Genomic DNA, 19,054 nt, shown 5'->3' with positions numbered 1-19,054 from the left:
TTATTTTTTTTCTCAGAGCCGTCCTGAGAATCATCCAGAAACTCCCGGGGCTACCAGAAGGTCAACATAAAAGGGCCACCAGGGTAATCCCCACCCCCCACCCCTGGCAAGTGTTTGGTTCCTTCCGGTTCAACCTTGTTCCCCAAAGAGGGTTCCTTACACAGTCCACGATAAGAAGTCCGTCTATTCCCCAAGTGGTTAAGGAGATATTTTAATGCTTGCACCCAATTCCAACCCTTTATCAGGCCTCACTTTGGGACAGACTTAGAGCAGCGGTTTCAATGAAGCCTGGCAGAGTCTGCTAAGCCCCCAAAACTGGAAGGCACGGGGGGGCGGGAATCGTGGAAAGAGAGGCGCAGGGGGTAACCCTGCTTCGCGAAACCTCGCGTCCCCCAGAGCCCCCTCGTTCCTTGGCTCAGGGCAACCACACACCGGCCTGAGATCGAACACTTGGCGGTGGCCCCAGAGACAGGACTCCACACCGCACGGCCGGCCCGCGCGAATCCAAGCTGATGCTCCTGCCAGGCACGGGCGACCTCTGGCGTCGCGTTTAGGAAGCGCGGCGGCGTCAGCCCAGGAACGGCCCCGCGACCCCGGACGGCCTGGCCAGGTACGCCAGGACCGGGTGAGGCGCGCAGGGAGGCACGGGGCCCGCGACCCGGCCCCCGAGTCGGACGGTCCCGGCCCCGTAGGCCTCGGCGGCCAGGAGGGCGCTCGTCGCGGTGCGGCGCGGCTGGGGGCCGAACAGGTGCGCGGGCGGGGGGCGGTGCTTGGGGATCCTGCGCACTGCGCGCGCCCCTCCCCCACGCGGTTCCCGGCGCAGCCCCGGCCCGGCGCGCGCGGGGGGGAGGAGCTGCGGCGGCCGCGGCCACGGCCACTCGGGCAGGTCGGCGGCGCCGCGGGAACCCGCCGACGGCGCGGACTGCTGGTCCCCACGCGCAGGAGGCGCGGGCGGCCCTGGGGCCATGGAGCCTGGTGACGCGGCGCGCCTCGGCCGGGGCCGGGCGGCCCGGGCGCTGCCACCGCGGCTGCTGCTGCTGCCGCTGCTGCCGCTGCTGCTGGGTCGGGGGCTGCGCGCCGCGGCCTCGGCCTCCTCCTCTGGGGCGGCGGCCGAGGACAGCAGCGCCATGGAGGAGCTCGCCACTGAGAAGGAGGCGGAGGAGAGCCACCGGCAAGACAGCGTGAGCCTGCTCACCTTCATCCTGCTGCTCACGCTCACCATCCTCACCATCTGGCTCTTCAAGCACCGCCGGGTGCGCTTCCTGCACGAGACCGGGCTGGCCATGATCTACGGTGAGCACCCCCTACCGCGCCCACCACCCCGACACCCCTCCGGCGGCCGGGCCGCTGCGCTGCCCCCACCCCGCCCCGCTCTGCGCTGCGCTCCCCCCTTCCCTTGCCAACGTGTTTCTTTTCCGTTTCCCGCTGCGACGGGGTTGGTTCCCAAGGTCAACTGTCTGCATTTTTTCTGGCTTTCTATTCCCGTTAAAAAGAATTCCACCCCATTTCGCTGTGTCTTCATCGGGGAACCAGGATAATGAAAGGCACAGAGGTGGCCTGGTTCTGCCCACCGGGTTCTGTTTTGCGCTGCCCCCCCCCCCTCCCCGCATCGCGCTTCCGCACTCGCCTCCCCCCACCTCCCGCCCCAGTTCAGCTCAACAGGGTACGTGTGCCGCGGCGGCAGAGGGTGGGTGACTTCCTTGGGGACCGCGTCACCCCAGGAGGCAGGCCACAGTGAGGGTGGGGGCGAGGACTGAGGGTTTCTGGGGTTGGGTCTTGGGGTCCGGGGCCTGATGGATGCACACATCCATGGTCACCCCGGGTGGGCGCCCACTTCTGAAATCCGCGTTCCTGGGTCTCTTGGTAAAGTCAGAGTGTGAAGCGCTGTGAAAAATGAGCGCGGTCCAGGATCTAGTGTGGTGCACTGCCATGGTCGGGCCTAGTCGGGGATGTGGGCACGCCTCCCACCCGTCTGTCCAGGTGGGACGTTCTACCCAGTTACTTGGCTTCTCCAAGCAAAGACGAGATTTGTGTTCTTCAGATTTTAACGCGGACGTGACTTTGAAGACACGTTTATAAGTGCATGAAGAGGAAAAGTAGTGGTTTTAATCCTGGAGCCAGCCGTCTTTTGTTGTGAAGGGTGGGCTGATGCCATCATCTTTTTGTGGATTTAATGGCACCCGGTGTGTTACCCGCGGAGCGGTCAGCAGCAATCTGCTGTTGTCACACGGATGTCAGTTAGCTGTAATCTGAATCATCCCTCTCTCCCCGCCCCCACCCCCCATTCTGACTCCAGACTGGAACCCAGTATTCTCTTTTTGAATTGAATTCAGTGGCGTTAAGGCCCAGGTTGGCATCCTCATGTGAAATAGATGAGCCCGCTTCATGACTATTCCCAATAGGGAGCATTCTACTTCATTGCTTTTACTGGAGGGATCTCTCCACTCAATTTCCATTCAGGGTTCCCTGATAAAGAATGGAAAGCTGATGCCTTAATCTTTAATGTGAAAATTACCCTTGGCCCTGGGCCTCGCTTCTCAGGGTTCTTGATGGGTCGTTGACAGCCCAGGCTGGTGGCTTCCAAGGTTATGGAGTGCTGTTGGGAGGCCCTCTAGTTTTAAAGAGGTGGAGGCCTAAACAGATCTTTAACTGAAACAGGACCAGGTCTAAAAGCGAGTTGGGCTTTTGCAAATTACAGATGTGAACTCAGACTTTGGCCTCGATGCCTGGCCATTCTTGAGCTCCGGGGTTTGTGTCCGTGGGTGACAAGTGACGGAGGCCAGAGCTGGAGGTGTACTGAGCAGGTAGCAGAGTGGGGAGTTGAAGCGTGTTGTCATTTCGGGTGGTTGACTCTGAGACGTAATGCAAATGAAGATTACCCTTATATGTCTATAGATAACCATGAAAATCTTTTTATTTTATGGCCTCTAGATCCAATCCATTAAATCACAGCGTGAAATACTTTTAGAAGGTAGATTTGACAGGCTCACGAATACATGTTCAAGTGCATGGAAAATAAATGAGGATTTAAAAATATTTTTTTTCCTGAGGACTACTCCATGTTCTTAGCGCAGTCACCGTTATCTTGAGGCTTACAAACAATAGTGGAATTTTCCTTTGCTGATGTATACTGTTTCAACTCCTTTCAATTTTTTAGTCGCTGGGGCCGTGCTGCAATGTACGGTTTCATTTTGTGAAACTGAAATCTGGTTTAATTGATGTTTGCCCAGAAAAGGCAACATCGTCTCGTAACATTCTGTGTAATTTTGCTCTGCCTTTGGGTTTTAGTGTTACTTCGAAATATACAAAGATATTTTGTCTGCCAATATGTGATACATATTGATATTTTGATGTGGATATCTTGCCTGTAACCGTGAGAAAACATTTCTCTGTCTCATGGATATTTAGTCTTCTTTCTGTTTTAGCGCCCTCCTGCCCCATCTGAATTCTAATGTCATTTGATTAGCTAATTGTTCATTCTTTCCTGAAGGCTATTGGGATAGGGATTCTGATTTTTAAAAATTCAGCATGAAAATCTTTGAGCGCTGAAGTCAATACAGTACAGATTTTCAGGACTTCTCTTTGTTAATAATAGTAAGAAAACAGATTTCATTTCTTGATATCAGTAGAGGAAGTGAGTAATTGTCCTGTTGCCTCTGAGTAATAAAGGACAAAAAGACATAAGGAAACATTTGTTCAGTATCTGCTTTTTAAATTTTTTAAATGGGGGCAGTATTTTTTTTTTAATGTTGGTAAAGTTTTATGAGAGAAAGAATTCAACTGCAAGTTTCAGAACTGTTCGAAATTAAAAAAAAAAAAAACGTTAAATTCTGCCCCTTTAAAAAATATTTAAGTGGCACTTTAATCTGAAAGGGAAGGCTTTAATGTTTATAAAAAGTTATGGTAAATATATATTTATATATGGTCATATATTCAGATAAATCGTGATTATATATATTTGTTGGTACAAAATATCTCTGGAAGGACAGGCAATAGACTAGTAACATTGCTTTTTTTGTGGGGGGGAGGAGCTAGGTGGCTGTGACATGAGGTGGGAGGGAAATGCACTGTATACTCTTTTGTGCTTTTCGATTTTTGAATTATGGGAGCCGAATTACCTATTAGCGTGTCCTTGCCTCCGTTCTGTGGCATTCGTGATGGCATTTTTAAGATGCTTCTCAAATGATCCAGTGTAATGCCCACTTCTCCCTACTTAAATTACATTATGTTACCGATTTTCTGTGACCTTTCAATTGTGGATTGTACCCCTGGAACTTCTGGAGCCCCATGCCTGGAATGGAGACAAAATGGGGCGTGGGGAAAGAGATTTTCCTTCCTTTCCCTCTCTCCTTTTTATTTCATTATCCCCCCAAAATAGTTGATGCTATATTAGGAGTGGTGTGCACAACAAATCGATCCCATAATAAGGGCTTGCTCAGATGCAAGGGATCTAAGGACAATAAGAGACACACAGTGAATGCTCGACATCTAAATTGCAAGGGGCGGTTACAAGCACCCCTCCCTGACAACAGACCTGGGTAGCCATAAGGGAGGGTGACCACAGACCAGACTCTCCAGGGAAGTTGAAAGCAGCCCCCACCCCAGGCCCTGATGGGAGCTGCAGGGCAGTGGACCAGGAGCTTACCTGGCACCAGTCTGACCTGTTTTGTCAGGGCAGGGAGCTCCCAGCTGTCTGCCTCTGTACTTGACTAAGTGCCATCTGAAAGTTATCAGGCCCAGCAAGTCTGTGCAGCAGAAATAGCAAGTGTTTGAGGCAGGGAAAGGTGGTATAAACAGACTGTGTCAGTTAACTGTGGTTCTCTCTCATGCGTACGCTAGTTCCACTTCCCCCGTAATGTTTTTGTGGCAACTGATACAGGTCCAAAATATCTCACTTGGCCGTGGCAGCCTGCCACCTGCTTCTCGCTTCCTCCACGCCTATCAACTTTCCAAGTACGCGTTGGTCAGCCCCTCCAGGTTCTGTGGACCGTGGGCTCATTGTTGCTTTGTTGGAGCCGAATTGCTAAGCGCAGCGTGAGAGAGTGGGTTCATGGGCGAAATCTGCAAGGGGAAATATGACTCTGCACAGTAGCATAAAATTAACGTTTGAGCCTTGTGAGCACACATCTTGGAACCACGCTGTTCTTGGTTAATCGGGAGCCCTCATTTGTGTGTGTGTGTGTGTGTGTGTGTGTGTGTGTGTGTTTGAGTCCTTCACTTTGGCCCCAGTTTGGGGCAGCTCCACATGGTCTCACTTGGGTACCAGATACCTTGGGTTCACGTGCTGGCTGTGTTACTTATAAAGCTGTGTAACATTGGGTAAGCTCTCTACGTCTTGGTTTCCTCTTTTCAAAAATGGAGACAGTATCCCTCACTTCACAGGATTATTATACTATTGAGATATCATAAAGGTCAAGTGCAGTGTCTGATACTTAAACACTTGGTAGATATGAATTCTCATTCTCACTCTAGACTTCGTGATTCTTTGGCCAGCTTTGCTACTTGAGGTTAATTCAGGTAGAAGCCTGCTGTAAATTATTTAAAGTTTATTTGTTTATTTTGAGAGAGACAGTAAGAGAGTGAGCACGTACACGGAAGTGGCAGAGAGACAGGGAGAGAGAGAGAATCCCAAGCAGGCACCCCACTGTCATCGCAGAGCCAACTGTGGGGCTCGAACTCATGCACCGTGAGATCATTACCTGAGTCGCAACCAAGAGTTGTTTGCTTAAGCAACTGAGCCACCCAGGCACCCCTGTAATTTAAAAATGCATTAGGAGGGGCGCCTGGGTGGCTCAGTCGGTTAAGCGACCGACTTCGGCTCGGGTCATGATCTCATGGTCCGTGAGTTCGAGCCCCGCGTCGGGCTCTGAGCTGACAGCTCAGAGCCTGGAGCCTGTTTCAGATTCTGTGTCTCCCTCAATCTGACCCTCCCCCGTTCATGCTCTGTCTCTCTCTGTCTCAAAGATAAACAAACGTTAAAAAAAATTTTTAAAAATGCATTCGGATACAGTTAGTAGGGATGAGGAACATTTGATTTTTTTTGGGGGGGTGGGCTAATTGTTAATATCTAGAAAATATTTACAGTATGCCTACCCTGTCCACACATACTGCCGTGGGGAAAAAAGAACGGGCAGAACAGTCTGGATAGTATTATCTCATTTATGCCTTAAAAATTATGGAATATGTGTATACAAACATGATGTATACACATTTCTATATGACATATGTGCTTCTTTGGAAGGATACACAAACTTAGCAGTGGTTATCCTTTGGTTGTGGAAACCGTTGTTGGGAGAGAGGGAAGAGAGATGCTACTTTTCCCTTTGTGCTCTTCTGAATGGCCTGAATTTTCTACCATACTGGCACACGTTACTTTTGTAATTGAAATGTTGTTTAAACATAAAGCAAACAGAGGCACCTGAGTGGCTCAGTCAGTTAAGCTTCCAACTTCGGCTCAGGTGGTGATATCACAGTTTGTGAGTTCGAGCCTGCATCGGGCTCTGTGCTGATGCCTCGGAGCCTGGAGCCTGCTTCAGATTCTGTGTCTCCCTCTCTCTCTGCCCCTCCCCTGCTCACACTCTGTCTCTCTCTGTCTTTCAATAATAAGTAAACGTTTAAAAAAATTAAAAAAGAGTGCCTGGCTGACTCAGTTGGTTAAGTGTCTGACTCCAGCTCAGGTCATGATCTCACAGTTTGTGAGTTCGAGCCCCACATCTGCCTCTGGGCTGACAGTTCAGAGCCTGGAGCCTGCTTCGCATTCTGTGTCTCCCTCTCTCTCTGCCCCTCCCCTGCCATGCTGTGTCTCTCAAAAATGAATAAACGTTAAAAAAGTAAAAATAAAAGCAAACAGCGTTTAGGTAGCAAAAAATACATTAGAACTAAGAGAACATAGTTATGTGGTTGGGTAGCATTTTCCTTGGCTATCAGGATGTTCTTTTTGAAATCTCTGGGCACAGGGAAATCTTTTAGTTATTTCAAAGTAATACACGGAAGCAAAACGTGTCTTAAAATTAGAAAATGACATTTCCTGAAAGTGTTTCTTAGAACTTTCAGAAGTTAACCTCTCTGGAATGATGTCACTAGAAAACCACCGTCTCACAGCCCCCAACACCTTAGACAAGGAGTTTCAAGGAATTCCAAAGCCCTAGTTGAGAAGTTGTTGGGGAAGACGGTACTTACACGATGCCAAGGATAACTCCACGGGTTACTCGCCTATTGCGAAGGAAAGAAGATATCTTTGTAATGGCGAGGTCTGGCAGCCACTGTCTTATAGCTGAGCCGTCAAATTTATCCTTGCTCCTTGTGAAGCTCTACAGCTTTACCCGTGTTGGATTCATCCTCCAGATGTTCTGTTTGAATCGAATCGAGGTTTTAGGCACATCTTCCAGCTTACAGGAAATACAGGGGAGAGGGAAACAAGTTATCAAATACCGCGTGAAAGCAATTTGACATATCCAAAATACGGGATAACTTACGAGACAAGTTGTCCTGGTCTCTTCAACAAGTCTGTGTCAAAGGGAAACAAAAAGGCAGGATAAGTGTCTGTTATAGACTGAATTGTCGTACCCTCCCCCTGCCCGGCCAAGATTCCTATGTTGAAGTCCTGATCCCTAATGTGATGCTATTTGGAAGTGGGGTTTGGAGGAGGTAATTAGGTTTAGATGAGGTCATGAGGGTGGAACCTGTACGATGGGATTAGTGCCCTTATAAGAAGAGGGAGAGACAAGAGCCCCCATCTCTCTACCATGTGAGGATACAGTGAGAAGGCAGCCATCTACAAGCTAGGAAGAGGGCTCTAGTCAGACGCCGAATCTGCCAGCGCCTTGATCTTGAACTTTCCAGCCTCCAGAACTGTGAGAAATAAATGTTTGTTGTTTAAACCGCCCAGTCAATGGTATTTTGTCCTAGCAGCCTGAGCAGACTAAGACCATGTTCTAAGCTCATAGAGACCAAATATAAGCAGTCAGAGCACAGGAAGCTTGATTGGCTCCTGGTTCATGAAAATAAGCTATAGAATGTTTGGGGGGACAATCAGGGATATTTGAACATGGACTTGGTGTTAGATGACATTAGGGAATTACTGATACTTTTCTTAGGTGAGATAATGGAGGTTATACAGGAGAACGTACGTACTCATTGGAATTGTAGGCTGAATTATTTAAGGGTGAAGTGTATGAGTCCTGACGCATGCAGCTTACTTTCAAAAAGTTCAGTCAAAAAAACACACACACCCATATAGAGAGGAAACCAATATGGCAAAATGCTAGCACTTGCTATACCTGGGTGGTGGATGAAAGGGTGTGTTTTCTATTCATCTTTCAACTTTTTTGTGTGTTTCAAAATTTTCATTAAAATAGAGGACTGGGGAAGATGTTAACCTCCCTGCTAACCTGTTAGCTGGTAACCTGTTAACTTTCCTCCCTGAAAGGTTGTACAGGTGAGGCGGTATACAACCCGTTACTCTCATTGAATTCTGAAATTGAGGAATGCTGTTTGACATTAGTTGCTATGAGATGACGTTAGGCTTTCACGACTTGAGAATCAGTAACTTCTTTTGAATTTTAATTTTTTGGTTTGGTTTAAAAAATTCTTTGTAATGCTTATTTATTTTTGAGAGTGAGAGAGAGAGACAGACAGACAAAGCATGGGGGAGGGGCAGAGAGAGAGGGAGACAGAGAATCCGAAGCAGGCTCCAGGCTCCAGGCTCCGAGCTCTCCACCCAGAGCCCGAAGCGGGGCTCGAAATCACCAACCGCGAGACCATGACTTGAGCTGGCCTTGGACGCTTAACCGACTGAGCCACCCAGGCGCCCCTTTTGGTTTCATTTTAAAGTTCACATGCCTTTTGAAAAATTGCCTCTCTTCCACTTGCAAGAGAACACGTTTTAGGAGACTTTTCTCTTTTGGTTAAAGCATGCTACCTGGCTTTTAATCAATGTGGATATTTGTATTAGGGTAATGCTAGCTGTTAGAACAGACCAACCCCACATTTCAGTGGCCTAAACATAAGAAGAGTTCAGTGCAAGGGTCTGGCAGGTGGTTCTCGGGGTGGTCGTTCAGGAGTCAGGTGTCCTCCATTTTCTGGCTTCCTTGAAATCCTCTCTCTCCGGCCAGTGAATGAGGAAAGAAAAAGGGGATCACACGGGAAGACCGCGTGCTAAGTGTGGAAGTGGTTCGTGTCACTTTGCCCACTTCTGTTGGACAGAGCTTGGTCATGAGGCCACATCTAACTGGAAGAGAGGCGGGGCAGTGTAGTCTAGCTGGAGGAAGGGGACCAGGGTGGAAAGCAGCCAGCCAACGTCCGATGCAGCATTTGATGAGTACTTTCTCCCACATAATCCAGAAAAGAGAAGTGGGAGAATTTGCATGCGGTTTGGTTGGTGCTGCTGCTGCTAAGCTAAGTTTTTTTTAAGTAATCCAGTTTGGAGAGAGTATTCATCTGGAGTTTGTGAAGTTGTCTCAATACACTTATCAGCATCACCTGGGAGCTCGTTAGAACTAGGAGGTCTGGCCTCAGAGTGGGACCCAGAAATCCGTGTTTCATTACGGTAGCAGGGTTTTGTTTTTGTTGTTTTAAGTTGAAGTTCGAAACTCACTGTTGTTATTTAAGCTTTCACCCTTTAAAGTATATTCACTGTGTTGCTTGTAATTAAATAACTGTAGAAAAATAGCAACTATTTTTTTTTTTTTTTTAGCACCTGCTATGATGGCCGGGCACTGTGTTCAGGACTTTGCATACTTTAAGCCGTTTGGCCGTGTTGTGGGTCCCGTTTTGCCAGACAAAGAGATCGAAAGTTAGGCCTAGCACCTCATTCGTTTAGGGTCGCCCGTTTGAGATTGGTAAGTGGGGTACCCTAAAGGATGAGATCAATACGGTTCAGGATGCATTTGGCCAGGGTACGGCAGAACCTGAATCCGGCCCCGATGCCCCGCTTCCAGGGGGTCTCCCGAGGGAAATCTATGCTCAGAGGATAAAACAAACCATAGCGTCCCTTTATTATTAGCTGGGGCCTTGGCCCCAAACTCCAGTGTACTGGTGCAAGGAATGAGGCTGACCAATTTGGAAGACGGGCTTTTCCGGTGCTAGATTGGCCTGGGGCCCTTGGATCCTAGTGGGGCCAAAATGCCTGTTCATTTTCATCCCAATGGCCACACTCCAGGTGTTACCCCATTGATATGTGGTATACATTGGTTGGTTGGGCCTCCCCCAATTCATATGTTGAAAATCCTGACCCCTAGTGTGATAGTATTAGGAGCTGTGGCCTTTGGGAGCCCTCCTGAATGCGATTGGAAAAGAATGGGATTTTAAAAGAGAGCTCTGGGAGTTCTCTCTCCCACCATGGATACAGTATACAGTGAGAAGTCAGCAGTCTGCAACCCAGAAGAGACTGTCACCAGAAACCTGACCATTCTACTATCCCGATCTTGGACTTCCAGCCTCCAGAACTGTGAGGAAAAATACATTTCGGTGATGTATAAGCCACCTGCTCTATGGCGCTTTGTTATCGCGGCCCTGACCAAGACGATATGGCAGGAGGCTACCCGTTGCTAAGGGGGAAAAAAACCAGAACCGCCAAAGGATGTTCAGAGTGGCCATGCCAGCTTCTCAGGTGGGAGCAGGTGCTTAAAATCTCCCTCGTCTGTAGGTCACTGTCACAGAGCTGGGGAGGCAGGTAGAACTGGGACTGTGGAACTGCCAGGTCTCACTACTCTTACAATGCTGGTTCCCACAGGCCTATCAGTCTCTTCCAAAAGACGTTAGAACATAAGCCTGAATGACTGGGTGGGCAGGCATATCTGTCTTTTGTTCACTGCCGTCTCCTCTGTCCCGAGAATGGCGCCAGACACATAGTAGGCACCATGGAAATATTTAACAGATACTGTTTTGTCTAACAAAAAGAAGGTGCCGTAACACTGCTTCGCATGAAAGGTCCTTCGGGTTCTCGTGCCGCAGATTCCCACTGACAGGGAAGTTTCTGAGAGGGAAAACTGTGTGTGTGTGAAAACATCTGCCTGAATCACAGCAAGAGCTGTTTCAGGAAGGAGCACAAAGGGATAGGTGAGTATGTTTGCAGACAATTGTGTATTTAGCTGATAAGCCACATGGTGGTTTAAAATGTTTTTTTTTATTGTGGCAGCATGCATATGGTAATATTTGCCGTTTTTATCATTTGTAACTGTACAATTCGCTAGCATCGATGGCATTTGTAAAATTGTGTGGCCGTCACCGCTGTTTCCAAATTTATTTTTATCCCCTCAAATAGAAACTCTGTACCCATTAAACAGCAATGGGCGCCCCTAAAAAAAATTTTTAAATGTGTTATTATTTATTTCTTTTGAGAGAGAGAGACAGAGCACGAGCAGGGGAGGGGCAGAGAGAGAAGGAGACACAGAATCCGAAGCAGGCTCCAGGCTCCGAGCTGTCAGCGCAGAGCCCGACGTGGGGCTCAAACCCACGAACCGTGAGATCACAACCTGAGCTGAAGTCAGCGCTTAACCATCTGAGCCACCCAGGCGCTCCTTGCTTGGCATAATATTTTCAAGGTTCATTCATGTCATAGCATATATATGAACTTCATTCCTTTCTGTGGCTGAATAGTATTCCATTCTGCATTTTGTTCATTCATTTATCAGTTCCTGGACGCTTGGGTTGTTTCCACCTTTTGTCTATTATGAATAATGCTGCCGTGAACATACAGGTATCTGATTGAGCCCCTGTTTTCAGTTCTTTTGAATATACACCTAGGAGTGGAATTGCTGGGTCGTATGGTAGTTCCGTGTTTAACTTTTATTTTATTATTATTTTTTAATGTTTATTGATTTTTCAGAGAGAGAGAGACAGAGAACAAGCAGGGGAGGGTCAGAGAGAGAGGGAGACAAAGAATCTGAAGCAGGCTCCAGGCTCTGAGCTGTCAGCACAGAGCCCGACATGGAGCCCGAACCCACGAAGCATGAGCTGAAATTGGACCCACAACCGACTGAGCCACCCAGGCGCCCCCAAGTTTAACTTTTATTTTAAAGTGTATTTATTTGTTTTGAGAGGAGAGAGCTAGAGCACGTGTGGAGGAGAGTCAGAGAGAGGGAAAGAGAGAAAGAATCCCAAGCAGGCTCCGTGTTGTCAGCACAGAGCCCGACTCAGGGCTCGATCTCATGAACCATGAGATCATGACCTGAGCCGAGATCGAGAGTCGGGAGCTTAACTGACTGACCCCACCCAGGTGCCCCTCTTTGTTTAACTTTTTGAGGAATTGCTTAAACTGTTTTCCACAGCAGCTGCCGTATTTTACATTCCCACCCCCAGTGCACAAGCGTTCCAGTCTCTCCACATCATCTCTAATACTTTGTTATTTTCTGTTGTTGTCTTTTTTGGTGGTCATCCTAATACTTGTGAAGTGGGAGCTTATTATGGTTTTGATTTTCATTTTCCTAATGACTGATGGTGCGGAGCATCTTTTCATGGGCATCTTCTTTGGAGAAAAGTTCATTCCAGTCCTCTGCCCATTTTTGAATTGGGTTGTTTATTTTTATGTTGTTGCTAAGTTGTAGGAGTTCTTTTTCTTTTTTTAACGTTTATTCATTTTTGTGACAGAGAGACAGAGCATGAACAGGGGAGGAGCAGAGAGAGAGGGAGACACAGAATCTGAAACAGGCTCCAGGCTCTGAGCTGTCAGCACAGAGCCCGACGCAGGGCTCGAACTCACGGACCGTGAGATCATGACCTGAGCCGAAGTCGGACGCTTAACCAACCAAGCCACCCAGGCGCCCCAGTTGTAGGAGTTCTTGATATGTTCTGGATATTAATCTCTTACTAGATATATGATTTGCAAATACTTTTTCCGATTTCATGGGTTGCCTTTTTATTTTATGATAGTGGCCTTTGATGCACAAAGGCTTTAATTTTGATGACATTCATGTTACCTATTTTTTCTTTTGTTGCCTAGGCCAAGAAATCTTTGCCAAAACCAGGGCCATGAAGCTTTCTCTTACTGTTTCTATGAAGAGTTTTATAGTTTTAATTCTTAAATTTTGATTTTTGGTTTATATTGAGGTAATTTTTATATATGGTATAAGGGAAGGGTCCAAATTTATTTTTTTTGTATGTGGATGTTCAGTTATACCAGCATCATTTGTTGAAGAAACTGTCCCTTCCTCATTGAATGGTGTTGGTACCCTTAATTCTATCCCACTGGTCTATATGTCTGTCCTTATACCAGCACCGCTATAGCTTTGTAATAAGTTTTGAAACTGGGAAGTGTTTTTTCACTTCTGCCATTAAGATTTTGATAGGGATTGCATTGAGTCTATATATTGCTTTGAGTAGTATTGTCACCTTAATGATTTTTTAAGTTTATTTATTTTTTGAGAGAGAGAGAGAGTGAGAGAGTGCAGGGGAGGGGCAGAGAGAAAGGGGACAGAAGATCCAAAGCAGGCTCTGTGCTGACGGCAGAGAACCTGATGAGGGGCTCAAACTCACAAACCGTGAGAGCATAACCTGAGCCAAAGTCGGACACTTAACTGACTGAGCCACCCAGGTGCCCCAGTCATCTTAATGATTTTTAGTCTTACAGTCCATAACATGGATATCTTTTCATTTATTTAGGTCTTTAATTTCTTTCAGTGATGTTTTGGGGTTTAGTATACAACTGTTACGTGTCCTTAAATGTTAAATTTATTTTCAACTATTTTCTTGCTTTTTATGCTATTATCAATGAAACTATTTTCTTAGGTTTCTTGTTCATTGCTAATGTATAAACATATGACTGATTTTTTTTTTTTTGGTGTTGATTTTGTCTCCTGCAACTGTATTGAACTTGTTTATTTTCTCTAACTGTTTTGGATTCTTTAGAGTTTTTTATATACAAGGTCATGTCATCTGCACATGGAGTTAGTTTTACCTCTTACTTTCTAATTTGGATGCCTTTTATTTCCCTTTCTTGCCTAATTGTTTTGGTTAGAACTTCCATTACTGTCTTGAATAGAAATGGTGAAAGTGGGTATCCTTGTCTTGTTCCTGATCTTAGGGGAAAAGGTTTCAGTCTTTCACCATTAAGTATGATGTTAGATACAGGTTTTTCACATATACCCTATATCACATTGGGAAAGTCCCTTTCTATTTCTGGTTTATGTGGGTGTTTTTATCATGAAAAGATATTATTTTTGTCAAATGCTTTTTCTCCATCAGTTGAGGTGATTATGTGGGTTTTTTCCTTCATTCTATTAATGTGGTATATTACACTGATTGACCTTCATATATTGAGCCATCCTTGTGTTCCTGGGATAGATTACATTTGGTCATGGTATATAACTCTTTTAATATGCTGCTGAATCTGGTTATCCAGTATTGGAGGATTTTTGCATCTACATTTATAAGGACTGTTGGTCTGTAGTTTTCTGTTCTTGTCATGAATTTGGCTTTGATATCAGGGTAATGCTGGCTTCATAGAGTCAGGAAGTATTCACTCTGCTTCAGGTTTTGGAAGAATTTGAGAAGGATTGTTGTCAGTTCTTTCTTAAATGTGTGGTAAAATTAACCAATAAAGCCATGTGGTCCTGGTCTTTTCTTTGTTGGGAAGGTTTTGATCACTGATTCACTCTCCTTGTTGTTATAGGTCTATTCAGATTTTCTATTTCTTCTTGAGTCAGTTTTGATAGTTTGTGTGTTTCTAGAAATGTGTGAGTTTCATCTAGATTATCCAGTTCATAGTATTCTTTTTAAAAAAAAATTTTTTAACATTTATTTATTTTTGAGACAGAGAGAGACAGAGCATGAATGGGGGAGGGTCAGAGAGAGAGGGAGACACAGAATCTGAAACAGGCTCCAGGCTCTGAGCTGTCAGCACAGAGCCTGATGTGGGGCTCGAACTCGTGGACTGCGAGATTACGACCTGAGCTGAAGTTGGACACTTAACCAACTGAGCCACCCAGGAGCCCCCATAGTATTCTTTTGTAATCTTTCTAAATTCTGTAAAGTTGATAGTAATGTCTTTTTCATATCTGATTTTAGTAATTTGAGTCTTTTTTTCCCCTTAGTTACCCTAGCTACAGTTTGTCAGTTTTGTTGATCTTTTCAAAGAACCAACTTTTGGTTTTGTTGCTTTTTTTCTTCTATTATTTATTTATCTCCTCTCTAATCTTTTCATTTCTTTCCTTATTCTAGCTTTGGGTTTTGGTTTGCTCTTCCTTTTTTTACTTCCTTAAGGTGTACAGTTAAGTTACTGATTTGAGATCATTCTTCTTTTTTCAAAAAAAAAAAAGATTATTTATTTTTGAGAAAGAGTGCATGCCTGCGCAAGTGGGGGAGGGGCAGAGAGAGAGAGAAAGAGAGAGGATCCCAAGCAGGCTCTACACTGTCAGCACAGAGCTTGACATGGGGCTCGAGCTCATGAACTGTGAGATCATGACCTGAGCCAAAATCAAGAGTTGGATGCTTAACTGACTGAGCCACCCAGGTGCTCCGAGATCATTCTTCTTTTTTATTTTTAAATTTTTTTTTTAACGTTTATTTATTTTTGAGACAGAGAGAGACAGAGCACGAACGGGGGAGGGGCAGAGAGAGAGGGAGACACAGAATCGGAAACAGGCTCCAGGCTCTGAGCCATCAGCCCAGAGCCCGACGCGGGGCTCGAACTCACGGACCGCGAGATCGTGACCTGAGCTGAAGTCGGACGCTTAACCGACTGCGCCACCCAGGCGCCTCTCATTCTTCTTTTTTAACATAGACTCTTACAGCTAAGAATTTCTCTCTGAGCACTGCTTTTGCTGCATCTGATAACTGTTGGTACATCATGTTGTTTTCATTTTTCCCAAGGTATTTTCTAATTTCCTTTGTGATTTCTTCTTTGACTTATTGGTTAAGAGTCTGTTGTTCACTTTCCACCCATTTGTGAGTTTTCTAGTTTTCCTTCTGTTGCTGATTTCTAGTTCATCCCGTTGTGATTGGAAAAGATACTACATATACTTTTAGACTCTTTAAGTTTATTACGACTTGTTTGGTGACCTAACTTAGAGTCCGTCCTGGAGAATGTTCCATATGTACTTGAGAAAAATGTGTATTCTGCTGTTGTTGGGCAAAGTGCTCTGTATGTGTCTGTAGACCCAGTTGGTTTATAGTATTCTTCAAGTCCTCTAATTCTTTATTGATCTTCCTTCTGTCTCTTTTTTCTATATGTTATTGATAGTTGGTTTTTGAAATCAACTATTATTATAGAACTATTTCCTCCTTTAGTCCTGTCAGATTTTGCTTCATGTATTTGGGGAATCCATTTTTAGGCATGTGTATGTTTATAATTGTTGTACCTTCTAGATGGATTGAAGATTTTGTCAGCATAGATCTTTCTTTGTCTTTTGTAATATTTTTTTAACTTAAAATCTATTTTGTTAGATACTACAGCCATCCCACCTCCCTTGTGATTACTATTTGCATAGACTGTTCTTTTTACTTTTAGCCTCTTTGTGTCTTTGTGTTTAAAGTTACTTTCTTGGGGCGCCTGGGTGGCGCAGTCGGTTAAGCGTCCGACTTCAGCCAGGTCACGATCTCGCGGTCCGTGAGTTCGAGCCCCGCGTCGGGCTCTGGGCTGATGGCTCGGAGCCTGGAGCCTGTTTCCGATTCTGCATCTCCCTCTCTCTCTGCCCCTCCCCCGTTCATGCTCTGTCTCTCTCTGTCCCAAAAATGGATAAACGTTGAAAAAAAAAAATTTTAAAGTTACTTTCTTATACACAGCATATAAACGGATCACGTGTTTTTACCCATTCTGCCAATCTCAGATTTTTTTAATAATAGACTTTAATTCATTAATATTAAAGTAATTACTGATAAGGTAGGACTTACTTCTGCCTTGTTGCTATTTGTTTTTTATGACTTATATGGTTTTTGTTCCTCGATTTCTCCATTGCTGCCTTTTGTGTATTTAGTTGATTTTTTATAGTGTACAGTCTTGATCCTTTTCTTTCCTTTTCTGTATATTGTTATTTTCTTGCTGGTTATCTTGGAGATTTCACTTAACATCTTAAACTTTTAGTAACGTATTTTGAATAATGCCAACATGGGGCGCCTGGGTGGCTCAGTCAGTTAAACGTCCAACTTCGGCTCAGGTCATGATCTCACAGTCTGTGCGTTTGAGCCCCACATCGGGCTCTGTGCTGATGGCTCAGAAGGAGCCTAGAAATTGGTGTTTGTTATTTGCTGATGAACCTAATTGTAACTTCTACACCTGCTCTGAGTTCCACTTGAAACTGGAGTGTGATGTTTGGGGCTGTTTTGAGGACCTGATGCAGATGTTCATGACTACAGTAGATAAGGCACTGCTTGGGATTCTAGGGGAGGCCAAAGAGTAGGGAGTTCGTGTCCACAGGAAGGGTTTGAAGAAAGAGTGAGGATTTAACGTACCACTTATAGGGGCGCCTGGGTGGCTCAATCGATTAAGCGTCCCACTTCAGCTCAGGTCATGATCTCCCGGTTTGTGGGTTCGAGCCCCGTGTTGGGCTCTGCGCTGACAGCTCAGAGCCTGGAGCCTGCTTCGGATTCTGTGTCTCCCCCACTTCTGTCTCTTTGCCCCTCCCTCACTTGTGCTCTCTCTCAAAAATAATTAAATAAACTTAAAAAAAATTTTAAAAAGTACCACTTATATTTGGTAACTGTTTGGGCATATGATGACCACCCACACATCTGATGATTTGCTGGAACGACTCATGGTATTCAGAGACATTTATAGTCAGAGCTATGATTTATTACAGCGAAAGGATAAAAAGCAGGATCAGCAAGTGGGAAAAGGTGTAAAAGTAGAGTCTGGAAGAGTCTAGATGTGGGCTTCCAAAGTTCTCCCTTGGGGGATTATGGGTAGGGTTTCACAGGACACGCTTCTTCCAGCAATTAAATACAGCAACACATGTACAGTGTTTCTTCCCAGAGAAGCTTGCTTAAGACTTCATCTTTTTTTTAATGTTTATTTTTGAGAGACAGAGGGAGAGAAAGAGAGGGGGAGCGAACACGAGTCGGGGAGGGGCAGGGAGAGAGGGAGACAGAGGATCCGAAGTGGGCTCTTCGCTGACGGCAGAGAGCCCGATGTAGGGCTCAACTCACAAACCGTGAGATCATGACCTGAGTTGAAGTCGGATGCTTAACACGCTGAGCCACCCAGGTACCCCGCCCCTCGACTTTCTAAATTAAGGGCTGATCAGGACTCTTACCGAAATTTCTGACTCCCAGAAGGAAAGCAGGTGTTTGCCGTAAATCACATTTGCAAAAACAACAGCCAGGCTGGTAGGGCAGAATTTAGTGTTCTAGGCACAAAAACAGCCTTATCAATTAGTAGCATAGGGAGTATTCTATACACCAAGTTCCCATGAGGTATTACAAGGATCAGTCATGCAAGCTGGCCCTCCTAGAGATCACAACATCAGGCCTGTTAGGTTAACGTTTTCCTGCAGAATAACACGTGGTGTCAGTGGACTGTTAGCTTTTTGTGTTCCTGAGATTTCTTTAGTTTCATCCACACTCTTATTTTTAAAACCATTACTTTTTTAGATGTATCAATTTTCTTTCTTTGTGTGGGCATATGCGTAAATGCCTCTATTTCACCTTCATTTTGAAAGATGCTTTTGCTGGGTGTAGAATTCTGGAGTGATTTTGTTTTTCTCCTGTCTCCATTTTCTGCTCTGTCATTTTTTTGCTTATATTGTTTCTGATGAGAAATCTAATGCCATCTTTGTCTTTGTTCCTGTGTATGTAACATGTCTTTTTCTTCTGGCTGCCTTTAATATTTTCTGTTTATCACTGGTTTTGAGCAGTTTGATTACCGTTTACCTTGGCGTAGTTTTCTCTATGTATCATGTGCTTGGGATTCATTTGGTTTTTAGGGGAGTGTTTTTTTTTGTTTTGTTTTGTTTTTAATTTTTTTTTCAATGTTTATTTATTTTTGGGACAGAGAGAGACAGAGTATGAACGGAGGAGGGGCAGAGTGAGGGAGACACAGAATCGGAAACAGGCTCCAGGCTCTGAGCCATCAGCCCAGAGCCTGACGCGGGGCTCGAACTCCCGGACCGCGAGATCGTGACCT

The 19,054-nt window shown here is 45.4% G+C and overlaps 1 protein-coding gene across 2 annotated transcripts in view; it reads left to right on the top strand.

Annotated features, from left to right (window-relative positions):
- Positions 1 to 825: 825 nt before the first annotated feature.
- SLC9A7 (solute carrier family 9 member A7) overlaps positions 826 to 19,054 on the top strand; it is a 134,999-nt gene continuing 116,770 nt past the window's right edge. Inside the window, exon 1 of one of the 2 annotated variants that reach the window (XM_045473006.1) lies at positions 826 to 1,293. In XM_045473006.1, the coding sequence (XP_045328962.1) occupies positions 966 to 1,293 (328 nt within the window). In that variant the 5' untranslated portion in view covers positions 826 to 965. The remainder of the gene's footprint in view (positions 1,294 to 19,054) is intronic. The other variant, XM_045473007.1, reaches the window with a different exon arrangement.

This window comes from Leopardus geoffroyi, chromosome X (assembly GCF_018350155.1).
Source record: "Leopardus geoffroyi isolate Oge1 chromosome X, O.geoffroyi_Oge1_pat1.0, whole genome shotgun sequence".
Classification (NCBI taxonomy): Eukaryota; Metazoa; Chordata; class Mammalia; order Carnivora; family Felidae; genus Leopardus; species Leopardus geoffroyi.
This window is presented reverse-complemented; position numbering and strand designations above follow the sequence as displayed.